Source organism: Peromyscus eremicus, chromosome 7 (genome assembly GCF_949786415.1).
Source record: "Peromyscus eremicus chromosome 7, PerEre_H2_v1, whole genome shotgun sequence".
Taxonomy (NCBI): domain Eukaryota; kingdom Metazoa; phylum Chordata; class Mammalia; order Rodentia; family Cricetidae; genus Peromyscus; species Peromyscus eremicus.
The window spans coordinates 80,592,925-80,612,801 of NC_081422.1; the positions used below are offsets into that span (position 1 = coordinate 80,592,925).

Sequence of the window (19,877 nt, forward strand, 5' to 3'; positions counted from 1 at the left end):
AAAATAAATGAAAAAAATTTAATTAATAAAAAAAATCAACAATTAACAAATGGAAACTGAAACTGAAAAGCTTATGTAAGGCAAAGGACACTTCCAAAAGGATAGAGTGACAGCCCAGGGAAGAAAAGGTCTTCACCAAACCCACCTCTGACAGAGGGCTAATATCCAAAATATATATTTAAAAAAAAAAAAACTCAAGAAACGTGACATTAAAAAATCCAAATAGCCGGGCGGTGGTGGCGCACGCCTTTAATCCCAGCACTCGGGAGGTAGAGGCCGGCGGATCTCTGTGAGTTCGAGGCCAGCCTGGGCTACCAAGTGAGTTCCAGGAAAGGCGCAAAGCTACACAGAGAAACCCTGTCTCGAAAAACCAAAATAAATAAATAAATAAATAAATAAATAAATAAATAAATAAATAAATAAATAAATAAATAAATAAAAAAATGGGGTTCAGATCTAGACAGAGAACTGCCAACAGAGGAAACTCAAATGGCCAAGAATCACTTAAAGAAATGTTCAACATCTTAGCCACCAGGGAAATGCAAATCAAAAGGACTTTGGAATTCTATGTTATACCTGTCAGAAGGGCTAAGATTAAAAACACTGAGAACAGCTCATGCTGGAGAGGATGTGGAGTAAGGGGAACACGTCTGCATTGCTAGTGGTAGTGAAAACTTGTACAGCCTCTTTGAAAATCACTATGGGCAGTTTCTCAGAAAATTGGAAACTGATCTACCTCAAGACCCAGCTGTACCACTCCTGGGCATTTACCCAAAGGATGCTCCACCGTACCACGAGGACACTTGCACAACTATGTGCAGTGCAGCTTTATTCATAATAGCCAGAACCTGGAAACAACCTAGATGCCCCTCAACAAAAGAATGGATAAAGAAAATGTGGTACATATACACAGTGGAGCATTACCCAGCTGTTAAAAACAACAACGTCATGAAATTTGCAGGCAAATGGATGGAACTAGAAAAGATCATCCTGAGTGAGGTAACCCAGACCCAGGAAGATAAACATGGTATGTATTCACTTATAAGTGAATTATTAGCCATCAAATAAAGGAGAACTATGCTACAACCCACAGACCCAGAGAAGCTAAGTAACAAGGAGGGCTGGGCCAGGGGTGGGGTGGGGATGCGGGTCAGAAGCAGGGAGAGGCAGGCACATGAATCTCACTGTGAAGGGGAAATAGAATGAACACTGCCAGTGGAAGCCTGGAAGGGGAAATGAGGATGGGAATAGGAGGGAAGAGAGGAGGAAAGGGAAATTTTGATTGGGATATAAAAATAAAAATATGTCACTAAAACAACAACAAAGGAACACAAGGCAAAGCTTAGGAAGTTCTCCCTCCTGGGTCAGATGTTCTGCCAAATTTGACTCCTGCGCTCAGTGAAAAACGTCAAGCAGCGAGGGAAAGCTGACATTTAGACGAAAAACAGTTTAACATGCCGAATGAGAATTATTCAAAGTCAACTATATAATGTGGAAACGAACATTTTCAACTGACTCACTAATGCGTCAAAGGCTGTGGCACTGCTGCTCAGGTATCAAAAGCTGTGCAGGGCCGGGCGGTGGTGGCGCACGCCTTTAATCCCAGCACTTGGGAGGCAGAGCCAGGCGGATCTCTGTGAGTTCGAGGCCAGCCTGGTCTCCAAAGCGAGTTCCAGGAAAGGCGCAAAGCTACACAGAGAAACCCTGTCTCGAAAAACCAAAAAAAAAAAAAAAAAAAAAAAAAGCTGTGCAGGGTTAGTGCTTCCGTTGCACTAACCAAGTTGGGACACTGAGAAATGTTGAGTTCCAATCCCTCTTCCCTCATCACTGTACCCTCATCTTTCCATGGAGTGAGTGATGGAGTGGCCACAGAGCATAACAACCAGAAATCTCAACTGCTGAGTGATTTTTATCACTATCATGGTTTAGATCATTTCAAGCATCGAATGTTCCATCTATATTAAACTAAAGTTTTCAGCCATCCTTCCTAGGAATTAAAAATCACAGTTTCTATTTCCAGCACTTAATAAAGGTAACTGTATCTATACTATTATCTTAACCACCACAATTCTCCTGCATACTATTTTCCCAAAATTTATGAAGCAAGAAACCAAGCTTCAGGGAAGACAAATAATTTCCTTAGACTACAAATGTAGTAGATGGACCTAAGCATTGATTTAGAAGCCCAGGTATCTCCTCTCACATGTCTTGAGACGTGGGCTCCAGAGGCTGAAAAAAATTGCATTTCTAACATTCCTGTTCTAAGAGTCAGACCTATACATTATGTGTCTGAGCACACATGCACACATTCACACACTGCAACAGTCCTGTGTGAGGATGAGGAACACGTAAGTTTACAAATGGAGAATTTAGGGAAAAAGGGGGTGTTAACAATAATAATTAAAAATACATCTGGTAGAAATGTTCATGCTAACTTTGCTATGTACTTTGCTTCTCTGAAACCCGGTGTGTGATATTTAAGAACTGTGGACAACTAAGTAGATGCTCTGCAGTATCTGCTATGCTTCATGGACACAGCAAAGGCTTAAGCTCAACGGTGACCCAACAAAGAAAGTGACATCCTAGACCAGCTCCATTATCACACAGGTGCAGGTGGCATGGCTTCAGACAAAGTTTATTTCTCCTAAATGTTATACAACAAAGTAAATGAAACCCATGAGGCAGCCAACAGTGCAGGAAGTTTTCTAGATATTCTAAGTATCTTTGTAGTCATTCCCAATGCTTCCCAGTGACTTCTAATTTTAAACACTTAGAGGACAACTTTTTAAAAAACGATCCTTGGTGAACAGTTCTTTTTTTAATTATTATTTTTAAAATTTAGTAGCTGAACATCATAATCCCACATAATCCAGGAAGCAGGTGGTTGAGAGCTGAGGATTACTTTTACTCATTTAATTAACAATCTTCAGAAAAATTCCCATATAGAGAACACCATAGAAGCTGTCACTACTTTTCTAACTATTCTTGGAAAAGAGAGACACGATAAGTAGTACAGTCACAAGAAAGACAAATTCAAACACAGACAGCCTCATATCTGTGTTAATTTTAATAACCTTAGCATTGTGTACACTATACTAGCAGTGTGTACTAAATACAATATGTAGGAGAGCACTTTACTATTTCTTAAAGTTAAGTCACATGAAAAGGCTTTTTTTAACATGTCAGAATTTCTCTATTCATACCTCTATTTTAAGTTATGTATATGAAATACATCAAATTCTATCATCTATCTCACAAACTGAGTACTTACGGCACACCAGGTGACATCTGAGAAACTATGGGTGTGGCCATAAAGGAAAGAGGAGGTGCTCTGTTTTCATGGTGTATGGATCTACACTGAACACAAAAGGTTGTATATAAACAAATCTAGCATTGATTGGTGCAGAGAATGAAAAAAATGAGTTAAGAGTAACATTTTAAGCAAATTGGTCAAAGCAAGCTTCACTGAGCACAACATATCTCTGGAAATTTCAAAGGTGGAACAGCTAGTCTAGTGGGAAACCAGGCAGAGACACAGACGATGGTAGAATTCCAAGCAGATGACACAACACGCCTTGACCTCACTTCAGCTAAAGAGAACAGCAGGCCACATTAACAAAGGAAAGGGAAAACAGGAACAAGGGCAGGAAGGCACCAGGAAGCCAGGTGGCACAGGACCTTTTGCGTTAGTACAAAGCCCATTCTCATCCTGAAGGCAATGGTAAGGTTTGCCAAGTTCTGAGCAAAGAAATTACTCAACACAGACCCACCTTGGCCTCTGGAGGGCAACAAGTGGAGAGGTGGGGAAATCAGTTAGGAAACTACAATAATCCCAAGAAGAGAGACTAAGTAACAGGCAATGAAAACATGGTTAAATCCTGGATATGATGAAGTTGCAAAAGCTTTGCAGACAGGCTATGTACGGAGTGGAATTCTCATTCTGAGGAGGAGGAAGAATGGCTGTGATGTAGTGAGATGGACAAGGTGAGGCAGGAGCTGGCTATGGGTGGTGCAAGAGCAGGTGTCCAAACCAGACCCATTCCATATGCTTGCTCCACTTCAGTTCAAGTAGAAATGTCAGTAAGGAGGCTCGCTACACATTCCAGAACTGAGAGATGTCCAAGCTAGAAATCCAGACTTTAAGAGTGACAAACAAAAAGATCTCCGATTAAATGAGATCACCAAGAAGCAGAGACAAACAGTTTATATTGAGGTTTCAGGAGAAAGAAAAGGAAAAAGCCAAGAAAAGTCCAAAAGAACACTTGGTAAGAGGTGAGGAGAGTATGAAATCACAGAGGAAAGTGAAGAAATGCACTGCTCAGTGAACAGTCTAGAGAGTAAAGTCTTCCTTTTTTTTTTTTTTGTTTGTTTTCTCTGTGTAGCTTTGCGCCTTTCCTGGAACTCACTTGGTAGTCCAGGCTGGCCTCGAACTCACAGAGATCCGCCTGGCTCTGCCTCCCGAGTGCTGGGATTAAAGGCGTGCGCCACCACCGCCCGGCCAAAGTCTTTCTTTATATTCTGAGTAAGTTTTTTTTTTTTTTTTTTTTTTTTTTTTTTTTTTTTTTTTTTTTTTTTTTTTTTTAATAATCGCAGGCATGAAATTACTAAGGTCAGGAAATAAAACTGTCGAACAGACAAATTTTTTAAACTATTTATTTTTATTTCATGTGCATTAGTGTTTTTTTCTGCATGTATGTCTGTGTGAGGCTGTAGGATTCCCTGGAACTGGAGTTACAGACAGTGGGTGCTGGGGATTGAACCCGGGTCCTCTGGAAAAGCAGCCAGTGCTCTTAACCAGAGCCATCTCTCCAGCCACAAGTAGAAAGTACTAAGGAATACTATGGGCTACACTACTAAAGATGTTCGTTAATACTGAGGCCACTTAACACTTCCTGATTCAGTCACTGTACTCAACACATGAAATGGTACCCAGATTACCCACTGTTATGCCAGGGATCACCTTAGCCACAGAGAGCCACTTCATGACAAAGCATGGCCTGTTCTTTCCCAGGGTGACCTACACCCAATTACTCACTGATACAGAAGCACACAGAGGCTAGGCCAGTGCAGCCCAGAGAGCAGCAGCTGCAGCCAGTGGCACTCTGCGGGCAGGGAGTGGAGGCTGTTGTACCTGTAGAACCACTCAGCCTCTCCTGCTCAAAGCCATGTCCTTTGTCTTCCTTCCCTGGGAGTTAATCTCAAAGGCACTTCTTGCAAAATCTTTAAACACTGGGTTTCATTTCAGAATATGCCTCCCAGGTAACCTAGTCTATGACATCTGGTACCAGGACTGGTCTGGAAAAGCAGGTGAGAAGATGGGTCCTTTGACCTATGTCAGCCTTTGATGGCCATAAGGATCCTGTCACTGGTAATAAATAATCCACAGCACAAGGTGGCAGTCCACCTGTTAAAATGCTCTCCTGAGGTGACCTGCTCAGTATATCAGAACAAGAAAATGTTAACTGGAATGTTCCTGAAGAGTTTTTGAGAAATCACACTCAAAGGATAATAGGAAAAAACACAAGACTTGAGGGCAAGTAACTGTCAACATGAGGGCCACAGACCTCTACTGCATACACAAAGCGACTTTCAGATCCTGTGGCTCCTTAGGAGAAGACCCTGATGACAAGAACAGGGTGCTTAGCCTGCAGTGAGCATCCAAGATTCCCACACAGGCAAATCTGCTACACCTGAGTCTTAGTAGAGTGAATGGGCTCCTACTGCATGGGGAGGCTTGATCTCCCCAAATCTTGACTCTTCCGAGTCAACACCATTTTAGGACCTCACAAGAGCAGTCTTCTTCTTTCTCCTCACTGTCATTTGAAGACAGACGTTCCCTCCAGGAGACAGTATGCACCCCTCTAACCCCCATCAATTCCTGAATCTCCCCCAGAACTCTTTTGGGCCTATAAGAGCATCATATCACATCAGAAACCATGCAGGGCATGCTGGGGCTCAGAAAGGAAGAGAGCAACTGTATTCCAGAGGAACAGATTTAGATAGTTTGTATTAGCCAGGAACAGTACAACTGAGTTTAATTCTGGGGGTATTTGATCAGATACTGAACCTTAATGTTAGGGAGTGATTTTCAGACAGTTTCCTGAGATGCAGAATTTAACAGCTGGCAAGAATTCCTAGAGATGACACAAAGTGACTATTAAGATGACTGCTAGATGCCTACCCAAACCAATGGCTCATACTAAATGAGGCTGAGATGCCAGAAAAATTGCCATGGATGGCAGAAGTGGGGATTATAGGTTCAGAGAAAGACATTCTGGAATGTACAAACTACACACACACACACACACACACAAAAAAAAAAAAAAAAACAATGACTATGTTCTATAACAATGACAAAAAAACATACCAAGTACCAAAGCCACATGGAATATGCTGATGAGAAGTCCCCAAATTACTGAAAAGTTTGTTCCTGGCCCTCAGGAGGCCAGGATGGACAGAAAACAGAGTTGATATATAACTAGGCTTACTGATAAGCAGTGAGAAGGATGATAGTACTCCAGGAAGAAGCCCGGTGGGTGCAGCTGTGATTCAGGAGGCAACAACAGTGTGTACGTGAGAATGATGCAGTTATGAGAGCTAAGAGAACAGCTTTCCTAGAGTCTGCCTCTCAGTGTTTGCCATCAAAAGAAATCAAAGGCAAACAGCCACACAATTGAAGGCAGTTAACACAATAAAGTTGCAATTGCTTGTGCAATTTCCAAACTTGAGCTAATCTTTTACCCAGAAGTCATGGGCAGAAGAGGCCTAGTTTCCAGAAGGCAAGACTTCGCAATACTTCGGCAAGAATACACGGCAGTAATCCCCCAGTTCTTCAGAGGGATCTAGGATGCTTACTCAGGTAGCTCCACTGGGGGAAAGTGCTGAGACGCCTGGAGGACTTTGGCCAGAGTCTACAGTGATATCTGGGGACGCTCCCACTCCCTCCCCTTCTTAGAAGCAATATGAAGGTCAGTAATAAATGGAGCCCCAACCAGGTACTCAGAAAAGTTGGAATGAGACCATAAATCTATCTTGTGAAGGATTTCTCAACTGAGATATTCTGATTTCATGCTTCCTAAGTGTGTCACACTATCCACAAGTCCTTGACCTATATGGCAAGAGCTACCACAGAGCAAACAAAGATGGTTTGATTCCATTCCACCCACCACATGACTGCCATCATAGTAAGTTAAGTTAAGTTAGTTAAGAAGCCAGAATGGTTTTGGTGCTGGGGACGTAGCAAAACTAGTGGCTGCTAGCCATCTCAGCAGCCCACAGGGTGGCCCCAAATGCTATTACCGCAGGTGTGGGGGTCTGTGCTGCAGCAGGGCTTCTCCCTTACTTCGTGTCTGTTCTTCCTTCTCCCTCTTACAAGCGTTGGTCCCAAGAGCACTCAATACATCCCATCGCAGTCTGGTGTCCTGTAACTCCAGCTGCTGCAGTTATACCCCAACTGTGAATTTCAGTTATGTTTCCTTGTAAAATGAACTTATCTTCATTGCCCTAATTAGGTAATGCTTGGTTTCACTTCTAGACAGCTTGTGAAGGGATAATATCAAAATGATATTTTTTAAGTCTCTGTTACTTTTCTCTGGGAAGGGCTCAGAAGTACAACTCCCAACTTCCTCCAGATATATTCTCCTTTTCCCCATTTTTGCTTTGAGCAGTCTCATTATATAGTGTAGGATGAACTGGAACTCAAAGCAATCCTCCTGCTTCAGTTTCCAAATTCCTAGGATTATAGGGATGAGCAAGCAAGCCTGACTATAGATGTTTTCTGCATTAAAAATTAGTGTTGAGCCTATTAATCCCCATTTTCTTTTCATATATCTTAAATAATTTTTAAATGATTTTATTTTATGTGCATTAGTATTTTGCCTGTGTATACGACTGTGTAAGGGTGTTAGATCCCCCTGGAACTGGAGTTACAGACAGTTGTGAGTCACCATATGGTTACTGGGAATTGAACTCAAGACCTCTGGAAGAACAGGCAGTGCTCTTATCCACTGAGCCATCTTTCCAGCCCTGTAATCCCCCATTTTAATATTAAAAATGTACGTTTTTTTTAAGTCTGATCCTGCACTGAAAAAGATCATTCCAACTTGGTTCCTACGTCAGTTTCTCCAGAAAGCTTTCCATTGTTTGCACACAATTTTCCTCTATGCATCGGCATTTAAGAGCTTACAACTTGTGCAATAAGTTCCCTGGAAACGTAATGAACTTGTCTTCTTTAGGTAGATTTTAATTTCACGAACTGAGGGTGAGGCAAATATGTTGCAAGTTTCATTTCCTTTCTTTAGTGACTTCATGGCACTACCTAAACAATCTCTCAATTATGCGGTTATTTAGAAAGTTGATAATCACAACCTTATGTAAGATTTTAGGATAAAACATTTAAAATTACATGTGAATAATAAGTAGAAATGAATGGTATTACATAATTTTGATCTTAAAGTTTCTCAACTATTTCTATACATAAACATGGCTTATTGTCTGAGTAGGAAAGTAACAAGCCAATCAAACTTTTAAAAGTAGTCCATACCAACTTCAAAGTATACTCTGCATTGAATGCCATAACAAACAATTCAATGTATTTAATCCTGTGCAGGCTGATGAAAAAGTGTTTTCTTCTGTTAGTTACAACTTTAAATTACAAGAAACAAAAGGACAGCTCTAGTCACATGAGATCCCAGTGATAAAGTTATTTACGAACAAATCACCAAGTACATATGTATTTTTAAACAATAATGGTTTTATGGCTGCACACTAACAAAATGAATGACTGTTGGCTGGCATGAAAAATTCCTGAAGATATTACTAAAATTATCGTAGAATCTCTTTCTCAAGGAAAAAGTTTGAAAGTCTTAAGAGTGCCACAGGCCCGCAATCAAATGCTACATTATATACTACATTAGGTGAAAATACAGTAGTACATTTAATCAAATCCTGTAGATTTAAGCAGAGATGCATAAATGTGATGGATGGCCTGGTTCTCCCTCTATTACAGGCTCTGGGGTTGGATAGCTCACACTCAGTCCCACCTCTTCCTTCTCCTACCACAAAAGGGTCCAATATCAGCCACAAACATGAATGAAGAGCAGATTTTACCAGCAGCCAGAAAGAAGTGCAGACTGCCAAAAATGTAAAAAGGGAAAAGGTTTCCTTCTTGTATTTACTGTCATTGGGCAGTTCCCTATTTTCCATCAGCATGCATTTCAGAAGTGATGTGTGGGTTCAGTGTAGTACAGCCGGAGACCATCGTGTATTTCCATAGCAACAAACTTCTAAAGACAAGGCTCCTTCACAGATATAAACAGAGATAGCGTTGAAGGATAGACACATGATGCTACCACTTAGCCAGGAAACGTTATGGGGGAGGTAGTTTTCTTTCATTCATATCAAATCTATTTATTAAACCACACTCAATCAAACTTGGGAGATTTTAATAGTTATGCAGTTTGGTTTCAGACTTTGGAAATTCAACTCAAATACAGATAAAAATAAAGATTATACATACTTGGAAGAAACTGCCTCCATGAATTCATCCAAAAACTTGTCATATTCAGAACCTCTCACTCTCCTCTGCCGCAGCCCGATGTACAGTGGATCTTTAAGTAACTCCTAGTGTGAAGGAAACAGTTTCCATCAAAAGAATTAGCAATGAGAAAGTCACTGACTTTTCTTTAGCCTGTTTCGTCATCTCTATAAGAAGTAGAAACAAAAATAAAATCTTGGCGTACTGATTCATAATTAGCCACCGTCACTACCTACTTATAATGCTTCACAGAGCCCATACTGTCCATATCCAAAACGAGAAAGGTAATTACTAAATGTTAAAACATTCTGGGTTAGTCTGGGGAAAAGAAAAGTAATTAAAACATGCCAGTGGCGCAAATTAGAAAAGCTCCATTCAGAGTTTACAGGTGAAATTTATCACACACAGAAATAATGGTAAGTTTTAAAGATTTACAGCAGCTTTATAAATGGAAGGATAACAATTCTCTTTCTCTTCATAGGTTTATTTCCATTTCCAAAAACTGAAAGCTTCAAACATTTTGAGTCCTACTTGTTATAGGACTACTGACTTACTTAAGAGAGAATATTTTTAGCCTTTACCAAGTTTTTTTTAAAACTGAAGGACCTGAGACAGTACTATTCTGTTCAAGTATTGTCATAAGTAATCCTTAACATTTCAATAAATCAATTGTTAAATTGAGATATAATATAGATAGCATAAAACACGCCCTTTAGTAGCAAAAATTCTTAGAAAATTAAGAATATCTATGAAAAACACAGCTAATTATCTTCAGATTCAGAACAATGCAAAAGTACCTGTTGTATAATACTTTGTTTGTGTTCTGACAAATAAAGCTTGCCTGGAAATAAGAGGACAGAGCTAGCCACTAGTTAACCATAGAGGCCAGGCAGTGGTGGCACACACCTCTAATCCTAGCACTTGGGAGAAGGAAGCAGGAAAATCAGGAGTTCAAGGCCATCCTGGGCTACATGAGATTGAACCCGTCTAAAAAAGAAACAGCGTCAGGCAGTGGTGGCTCACACCTTGAATCCCAGCACCTGGGAGGCTCATGACTTTGTCTGAAGCACTTGAGAGGCTCAAGCTTTTGATACCAGCACTAGGAAGGAGGAGACAGGAATTTACGACATGTGGAGACAGGATCTTGCCCCCATTTGGTCTGATGATTTGTAGAGGTAAGAAGTCTCTAATGGCTGCTGCTCTGCCTCTCTGATCTTTCAGCTTTCACTCTAACATCTGACTCCAGGTTTTTATAGTTAAGACTAATTAGGATCATGCTTCAATCTGTCCTTATCACTTTCTTTCATCATTACACTAGAGATGCTAGCCATTATAATAAGGTAAGAAAAGACAAGTATGCAGACTGGAAAGGGAAGAACTAGCACTCTGTATTTGTATACATATAATTATGAAAATAGAAAATAGCAGTAATCTATAAAATCCAAAAATGTATATTAACTTAATATAGTCACAGGATGTAAGAACAATATACAGAAATAAATGTATCTCATCATATTTGTAGTGGACAGTTGAAAAACAAAATATAACTCTATTTTACAACAGTAATCCAAACCACAAAATTCACAGGGAAATATTTATCAACAGATGTGTAAGACTTGAACACTGGAAACTATAAAGCACTGACTTTGAAAACCTCTAAATGGTGTTAAATGGTTTTCTTAGGAAAAAGAAAGGATATCTCAGAGGGCAGAATAAGAACTCACAGGAGGGCAAAAGCAAAAACCTGGAAACAGTGAGCTACAGAAACTCACTCTGAGGAGACAAAACTGGGTCCTACAAAGGGGGCTTGATGTCCAGGGGGCTTTACTGGCCATGGACCTTCTAGAACCATAGGACTCCTAGTCTCCAGTTTTTAATCAGGAATGTTGGCCCTTATTCTGTCCCTGACTCATCATTGTCAGTCTTGTGTGAGAACACATGAAAAGAGCCAGAGTTAAGAAGCCAACCCCAAGCCTCACCTAGAACTGATCTGGATGAGAGGACCCTAACTTCAGGCCCATCCCTGTTACTGAGATGAAAGCCTGATAGATATTGTGTATGCATAATGTAAATAATTTAGGAGTGAAAATTTAGATGGAGAAAAGCACTCTTGTCCTAGCCATCCAAGCTTTCCTATCCATCCAGACCAAACTAAAGTTCACAGGGTCATAAGCATTAGTAAAACAGTAATGATCTTAAGCCACTGGGTTTGGAAACACTTTGTTATAAACAAATACATTCTTTCAGGTGTGGTGATGTTAAGATGGTTCAATTATTTGAATCTTCTGAAGTAGGGTTTACTTAAAGCCAATAGAAACCGCAGCCAAGTGCACGCCTGTTGTCCTGGTATAATTATTAATAGCACTCTTTCTCATTGTGAAATCCCCTTGGTTTGACCAATACATCTTACTCGCAATGTACTGCTTAACAAGTAGTTAAGGTTTTTTGCTCACTGGACGCTAACGTGTTAAATGACATAAATGTAAAATAAAAAGCCTGAAACCCAGGACTGTTGTAAAGCTCAGCTGTTCCTTAAGGCATAAAAACTCTTTAAACAACCCACTGGCAGGCTTGTGGGCAGCCGAGGTTAAACTGCCAATGTGCTACTAATGGCTGCCAATATTAAAATACTTTCTCCAAGTCTGGAATATATTTAGCCTCTGAATATGAGATTTAGAAGAAAAAGAGAAAGAAAAACAGTTGAGAAAAAAATGTATCCCTTCACTTTTCTCCTATTCTTTCCCACACTGATAATTGAAACACATAACATAAAGAAGTATAATTGAGGCTGCTCCATGGGTAAGGGCATTTTCCACTAAGCCAGATGTCCTAAGTTCAGTTCCAGAACTCACAGAGTAGAAGGAAAGAGCAAACTCCCACAGTCTGCCCACTCTCTCTTATCTATGCACACAGACACACACACAGACACACACACAGACACACACACAGACACAGACACACACAAATAAATGCAAAAAAGAGAAAAATAATTATCATAGTTGATTTTAAGATTTATGAAAAAGACAGTTTTTGAAATAAATTAGAATGCTATATAATTCTTCAATTATAATAATGTACTTGTCAGAAATAGTTTGTTCTTTTTATCATAAAAATTTAATTAAGAAAATTAAGATATACTTGAAAAGTAGTACATTTTTAGAGATTTGAGTGTCAAAAATTAATAAATACAAAATGCAATTAAAAAGGAACCAGCCAGGGGAGGAGGGGGCTGTGGGGAACAAGTGCGAGCAAGTTACAATGTCAGACACGTATGAGGACACAGTGATGGACCCTATTACTTTGTATTCTCACCGAAACAAAACAGGAGAAAAAGGAAGGAACTGAAGATTATTCTAGTTTATAGGCTGTCACAAAAGGAAGCAACAAGAATAATGTTATTGTGAAAACCTTATAGTGACTGCCACCCAATTCAACCTCTGATTTCCACATCCACACACATACATGGGCACCTACACACATACGAGTTCTCTCTCTCTCTCTCTCTCTCTCTCTCTCTCTCTCTCTCTCTCTCTCTCTCCCTTACACACACACACACACACACACACACACACACACAAACACACACACGGGCACCTACACACATATGCTCTCTCTCTCTCTCTCTCTCTCTCTCTCTCACACACACACACACACACACACACACACACACACACACGCCTACACACATATGCTCCCACACACACATGGGTGCCTACACACATCTCACACACACATTCATGGGCACCTACACACAGGTGCTCACACACACAAAAACCAGATACACACATGCACATCACACCCATATACACATGCAAAAAAATAAGAATACAACAACACTACTTTTAACACTGAAGGACAAATATGGAAGTAAATATTGAAAAATAGATAGCAGGCAGATTTCTCCAATATAATGTGATAAGAACAGATAATGTGAAAAATCCAAGGCAACCAGTCAACTTGACAATTCCAAGACCCACTTTCATGAACCATTTGTTTCTGATAACTTGTGCAATCTATCAATTCAAGACTCTCTATTGTAGATCCCAGGGATCAAGTTTCTCTATGTCCACATGATATGGAGAGCCTTGCAAAAAGGTCCAGGTGGAGACTGGAGGTTAAGAGCAGGTCTTTGTCTAAGAGCACTGGCTGTTCTTGCAGAGGACCTGGGTCAGTTCCCAGAACCCACATGGCTCACAACCATGGCTCACAACCATCTCTAACTCCAATTCCAGGGGATCTGACACCTACTTCTAACATCATGGACGTCAGGCATGTACGTGGTACAAACACATTCATGCAAACAAAATATTCATACAAATGAATAAAAATACATAAAGGCCCAGGTTTAAAACTGTTCAAATTATTATATACTTATTTCATAGTTTCCATTCCTCTTCAATAACTCCTAGAATTTTCAAGATACACCATAGATCTTGTAGGTTTTACTGACTTCCTTATATCATCTCAGCTTGTTTTAAAATATACAAAAATTAAAATAAAATCTTAATATCAATACATAGATAGAATTTTAAAACAGGTTAGCTTTCATAACTAAGTCATTTCTATTAGTACTGAAAAAGAAAATAGAAGCCACATTTTAAATCAAAATATTTCTTTGGATAAAGGTTAAATAAGCATTCATGCATAGAAGCCAAATAAGATTTTGCTTGTACATGATAAGAAACTTAAGAGATGTTTAAATTACTGATGGAATTCTTCTAAAATATTAATGTGGAAGTAAGAAAAGTTGAATTCCAAATCATCTACCACAGATTCAATACAGACTTTTAGAATAGTAAGGTTGCAAGCTGATTCAATTTAATAAGACCTACGGAATTATTTCCTGCACAATGTAAAGATAATAATTAGAAAGAAATTATGGTATCTTAGAGTAATTCATGTGCTTCAAATAAAAATGGCATCAATACTTATCAAAGAATTTGAGACCTCTAAGGCAGATAAATCATATAGAGATGAGAAAAGCACAGAAAAGTTATTTCCCTATAAAAGTTGGGGGCAGAGTCTAGGGGAGTGGGGTAACTTAGAAAAAATGAATGAATTTTATGAAGTTCATGAAATACAATACAATCTCAAAATGCAGAATTCGGCACCACTTTTTAAAACAGCTAGCTGCTTTATACACTCAACATTTACCTCATTTTCTGTTCCCACATCCAAAATGACAGGTAAACACTGCTGTGGATTCACCCCTCCACACGCCGTGTACAGGGCCAGTTTACCCACAGGGATGCCCATCCCATTACAACCAAGGTCTCCCAAACCAAGAATACGTTCTCCGTCAGTCACCACGATAGCCTAGAAGAAAGAAAAAGATGAAAAGTTCATCTTCTTTCCTGCTCTCTAGTCCTGAAGGTAATGAATGCCCTGCAATGAAACATGGAGCTACAAGAAAATATAAGTTAAATATACAAAAACTGTATGTAATCATAGTCATTAGGGAAGAATGGGGAGAAGTAGATTTGATCTATATATGTTGAGCACTATATAGTTACATGTATGATTAATTATATTACTGTAGAAAGAAGAGAAGGTGTGAAATAGAACTTCAAACAACCCAAATACTTACTCTTCAATCGAGAGGGTAAATGGGAAGCTAGAGCTCACACTGCAAACCAAACGCACGGGCGGCTGTCAGGCTAGCCAATGCCCCTCAGTGCAATGACAGGGGCGTCCATAATGAGGTATGCACAAGTGCCAGGTAGATGGGGAAGCCACACCTCTGCTCCAAGAGGCTCTGACCTCTTACTCCCAGAAGTACCTGACACTATACTGTTATCTCCAGAGCATGCCCAGTACATGCTACATTAATTACCTGGGGACCTTTCCCTAGAACTCATGAATTCTGCTTAGCTTATTTCTACTTACTTAGAAATAATAATGAACCATACATGTTACTTATGTGGAGGACTTACTTTACAGAATTTAATATCATCATTAAAATTTATGCATTCAATGCCTTCATTCTATGATTCATGGCCACAATATAAGTTAAATCTTATTTATTAGAAAATCTAAAATTCTTCACTCAAAATATCCATGGAATAGCAATGAACTTAAGCTTCTATTTCTTATTTTATTTTTAATTCACTTATTGTATGTGTTTGGGTGTTTTGCCTGCTTGTATGCCTATGTATCACAGACATGCTCGACACCCATGGAGGGCACAAAAGGGCACTGGGTTCCCTTGGACTGGATTTGGTGGGCACTAGGAATCAGCCTGGGGTGGAGAAGAGCAGCCAGTGCTTATAACTGCTGAGCCTCGTTCCAGCCCCTCTTTCTTAGTTTAAAAATAAACTAACACATGTGCTTTTCAGAGTGGCTCTGTTTCCTCACTACTGTAATCCCAGCATCTGGTACAACATTTAGCACTAAGTAAACAGCTAATAAATAGTAGTAATCTAGACATATCTATGGGTATATAAAGTGAAATCATGATATATAAAGAAAGAACTTACCACGGCACTTGTATTTCAAATTCTAAAAAAAAAAAATAGCTACCATTCCTATCCTCAGAAAGTTATAGTGTTTTAATGGGGGCCTAGATCATGTTCCTTTCCCTTCTCCTACTTTATAGATCATTAAAGGGAAAATCAGAAAACTAAACTACCTTGCATAGATGAGCCCCCTAAGCAGTCTCAAGGAACCAGAACCTGGATCTGCCCTCAGCACTGAGCTCTTTCCACAACACTGTAAGGTCAGATGGGCTTTAAAATGTACTGCTGAGACCTGCTGCTTTAATTTTTTGTGTACTGTAAAATACACCTATTGGAAAATTGTTTTAAAGTAAATACGTTAAAGGAGAGGTGAAATTTCTTTTGCGTATTCCATATACTCCATCTTCAAAAACTTTTCCCTGTGAAATTGCAAGGAGTCACAATTTCCCCTAAATGCAATTGGTCAATATATTCATGCTCTTACAGAGAAGGTAATCATACACCATTAGTTCAATGCAGTTCTAATTTACAGTAATATATATGCTACTATTGAGCACTGTAACCTTTTTAAGTTTACGGCCATTTCTCAGTGTCCAAATAATTCTGGTGTGTATTTAATAGACATTGTTTTATTTAATGTCTGTCACAGACAGAGGGACTTGTATGCACAGCTGATGATACAAATGCTCATGAATGAAGTTCTCAACATGGGGAACCCAGCTGGCCTGCCTATACTTAGAAATGTTTTAGTGGGGTATGCTGTGGGATGGTCTGTATGTCAAATGTGTTGCTCTGATTGGTCAATAAATAAAACACTGATTGGCCAGTTGCCAGGCAAGAAGTATAGGCAGGACTAACAGAAAGGAGAATGGAGAGAAAAGGAAGGTGGAGGGAGACACTGCCAGCCACCGCCATGACAAGCAGCATGTGAAGATGCCGGTAAGCCACGAGCCACGTGGCAAGGTATAGATTTATAGAAATGGATTAGTTTAAGATACAAGACCAGTTAGCAAGAAGCCTGCCACGGCCATACAGTTTGTAAGCAATATAAGTCTCTGTGTTTACTTGGTTGGGACTGAGTGGCTGTGGGACTGGCGGGTGACAGAAATTTGTCCTGACTGTGGGCCAGGAAGGAAAACTCTAGCTACAAGGGTATTCTATAAAGATAGTAATTTTATCATATAAATTATCTATAATCTGAGTAATGCTTTCCAGGTCATTAAAAGCACTGAAACCGTATAATTTTCAACAGTTTCAATTTTTGAAAAGGAGGTTTTAAATAGTATACACTGTCATTTACTTGATAGCACATCTATGTTAAATGAAGTATGTTTTAAATATGAAGATTTAAATGTCTTTTTTAAAGCATTTTGTTGTTGATGTACTTAACTTTTATTCCCTAGGCTCCTCTCCCATCTAGTACCATTACCTAATTATGAAGGCATATATCTACAAAATTATAATTATAATCATATATTGAAAAATTTTTTAAATTTTGAGATATTTATATCTTAGCTTAGTTTACGTCTTACTGGAAATATTTCAACATTAAAGAGTCCTAACAGGGCAAAAAAAAAAAAATCTGTGATAAAATATCTTGAGAAAGAGCATCTATACTACCATGCACTTTACATTTTACCTAATAAACTGCCTCTCTTACATGTGTTCAACCACACAGTAAAGACCATATCTTACTCTTCAGTATGCTATCCCAATCAAGCACTGACTTTTTTAGTGTCCTGTGCCAAACACTAAGCTTTTAAAGGGACCCAGGGCTTTGAGGGTCCAGGGATAAAGGTAGACTATTAACAAAGTCAACCGCAGAGATCAGCTGGTGCTGATGGAGAGCAGGAAGCAGGGCGACGGTCTACGGCCTGGCTGGTAGGATGACAAAGCACTGATTAGAACTCCACTCCAGAACTATTTTCTGAACCACCTTGTTAATTCTTAAAATCCTCTCCAAATTTCTGGTCATAGTAAATATCAAACCAGGGAAATGACTCTGCTGGTAAGCACTGGCCACAGAAGCCTGACCAGAGTTCAGATCCCATAACCAAGGTTGTGGAATGAATGTACCCTCACTTACATCACACACACACACACACACACACACACACACACACACACGCACGCACGCACGCATGCACGCACGCACGCACACACACACGCGCACATGCATATGCACATACACACCCTCAAAAATTATTATTACTTTAAATTTATTTAACTCACAGCTTCTTAAGGTCATAAGGATAAAAGGATTGATTTAATAGATTTCTTCTGCCTACCTTGAACTTGGTAGATCATTAAACACAAAAAATACAATAAAGGAGTTTGCTTAAAAAAATAATATGCCCTACATGTTCAACACATGTGTATATATATACATATATATATATATATGTTTATATACATATAATGACTTTATAAAGAATAAAACACTAAGAAATTAGAAATGTCAGGAAAACAGTATCTTAATAGCTTTATAATAAAATTAAATACTACAGAAAAATCAGAGTATTAGTTGGTGATAGTCACTGACAATGATGCTCACAGCAATGAGAACGTGACTATGACATGTGTCATGGGACAGAAAAGAGAGCAAACTACCTCAGTGCAGTCACCGATAACTTACCTTGACAACATCTTCTGGCCATGCATTAAGAACTGAAGCAATATGCCCTTTGTCATGGATACTAATAAAGAGGCCTCTGGAATGAAAAAAAAGTTTTAATTTACTTCAAAACTGTGAAATGACCATGAACATTAGTAAAAACTTAAATCTATCACTATACCTCCATTTTTATTACATTACTGAGAAAGCATTTCCTTAAATAATGGCAGAAATCCTGTAAGTAGGAGGCTGGGGATGTAGCTCGATTGGCGGAGTGCCTGTTTGTCACACATGAAGCCCTGGGCTTGATCTCCAACATAGCACAAAACTGGACATGGCACTGGGGGACCAGGGCAGGGGGGTAAAAGCTCATTGGCCAGTCACCCTAGCCAAATCGGTGAGCTTTAGACTCAATGAAAGACTCCTCTTAAAGGGTAAAATAAAGAGTAATTAAGGAAGATTACCAAAACTGACCTCTGGACCTAGGAAGTACGTGCAGACATGTGCACACATATAAGCATGCACATACCCAAACAAAAATATACATATAACACACTAATAAAAAACATCATTTTAGTATGAAGATGGCTCAGTAGTTAGAGCATGTACTATTCATGCAGGGGACCCACATTCAGTTCCTAGCACCCATGTCAGACAACTCACAACTGCCTGTAACTCCAGCTCCAAGGGATATGACGCCCTCTTCTGGCCTCTGAAAGCACCTGCATTCATGTGCACATTCTCAGACACAGACACACGGACAAACATATAATTAAAACAGAAAAAGAGAACTTAGAAGTTTCTGTACCACTCACAAACCCAGTGAGTCTTTAACTAAACACAGAACATGGAAGAGTCTGGTGAAATGACAAAAGGACACAGTGTGCTCCACTCGCTTCTCCCCACGACGTGAGGATGAGAAGATGCACCAGAGGCTGAAGTGACGAAGCTGCACACTTGTCCCTGTGATGCTCACCTGACCATCTCATTGCTGTTTGTACCTCTGCTCTTTCAACCCAACTGGAGCCTTAAAAACATCCACCTCACTGAATTTCCTGTGAAAGTTTAACAAGTAGCTTCACACAAGCTTTACACATTAAAATACTAACATGGGGGGGATGATTTATCATCATTTAAATTTTTTTGCTTTAGAATTATTATAACTCAAAACAGAGAACCATACACAAGTACAACTTAATGACCAAGGAAACATCGTCCTACATAACATCTATTTATACAATGAGAATCTTGCCAGCTATCTAGAAATCATCTG

The 19,877-nt window shown here is 39.3% G+C and overlaps 1 protein-coding gene across 1 annotated transcript in view; it reads right to left on the bottom strand.

The window, feature by feature from the left end:
• Me1 (malic enzyme 1) overlaps positions 1 to 19,877 on the bottom strand; it is a 117,036-nt gene that overhangs the window by 52,618 nt on the left and 44,541 nt on the right. The window contains exons 4-6 of the mRNA XM_059268324.1: positions 18,626 to 18,701; positions 14,690 to 14,851; positions 9,518 to 9,621 (exon numbers count right to left, since the gene is read on the bottom strand). Coding sequence (XP_059124307.1) covers positions 9,518 to 9,621; positions 14,690 to 14,851; positions 18,626 to 18,701 — 342 coding nt within the window. The remainder of the gene's footprint in view (positions 1 to 9,517; positions 9,622 to 14,689; positions 14,852 to 18,625; positions 18,702 to 19,877) is intronic.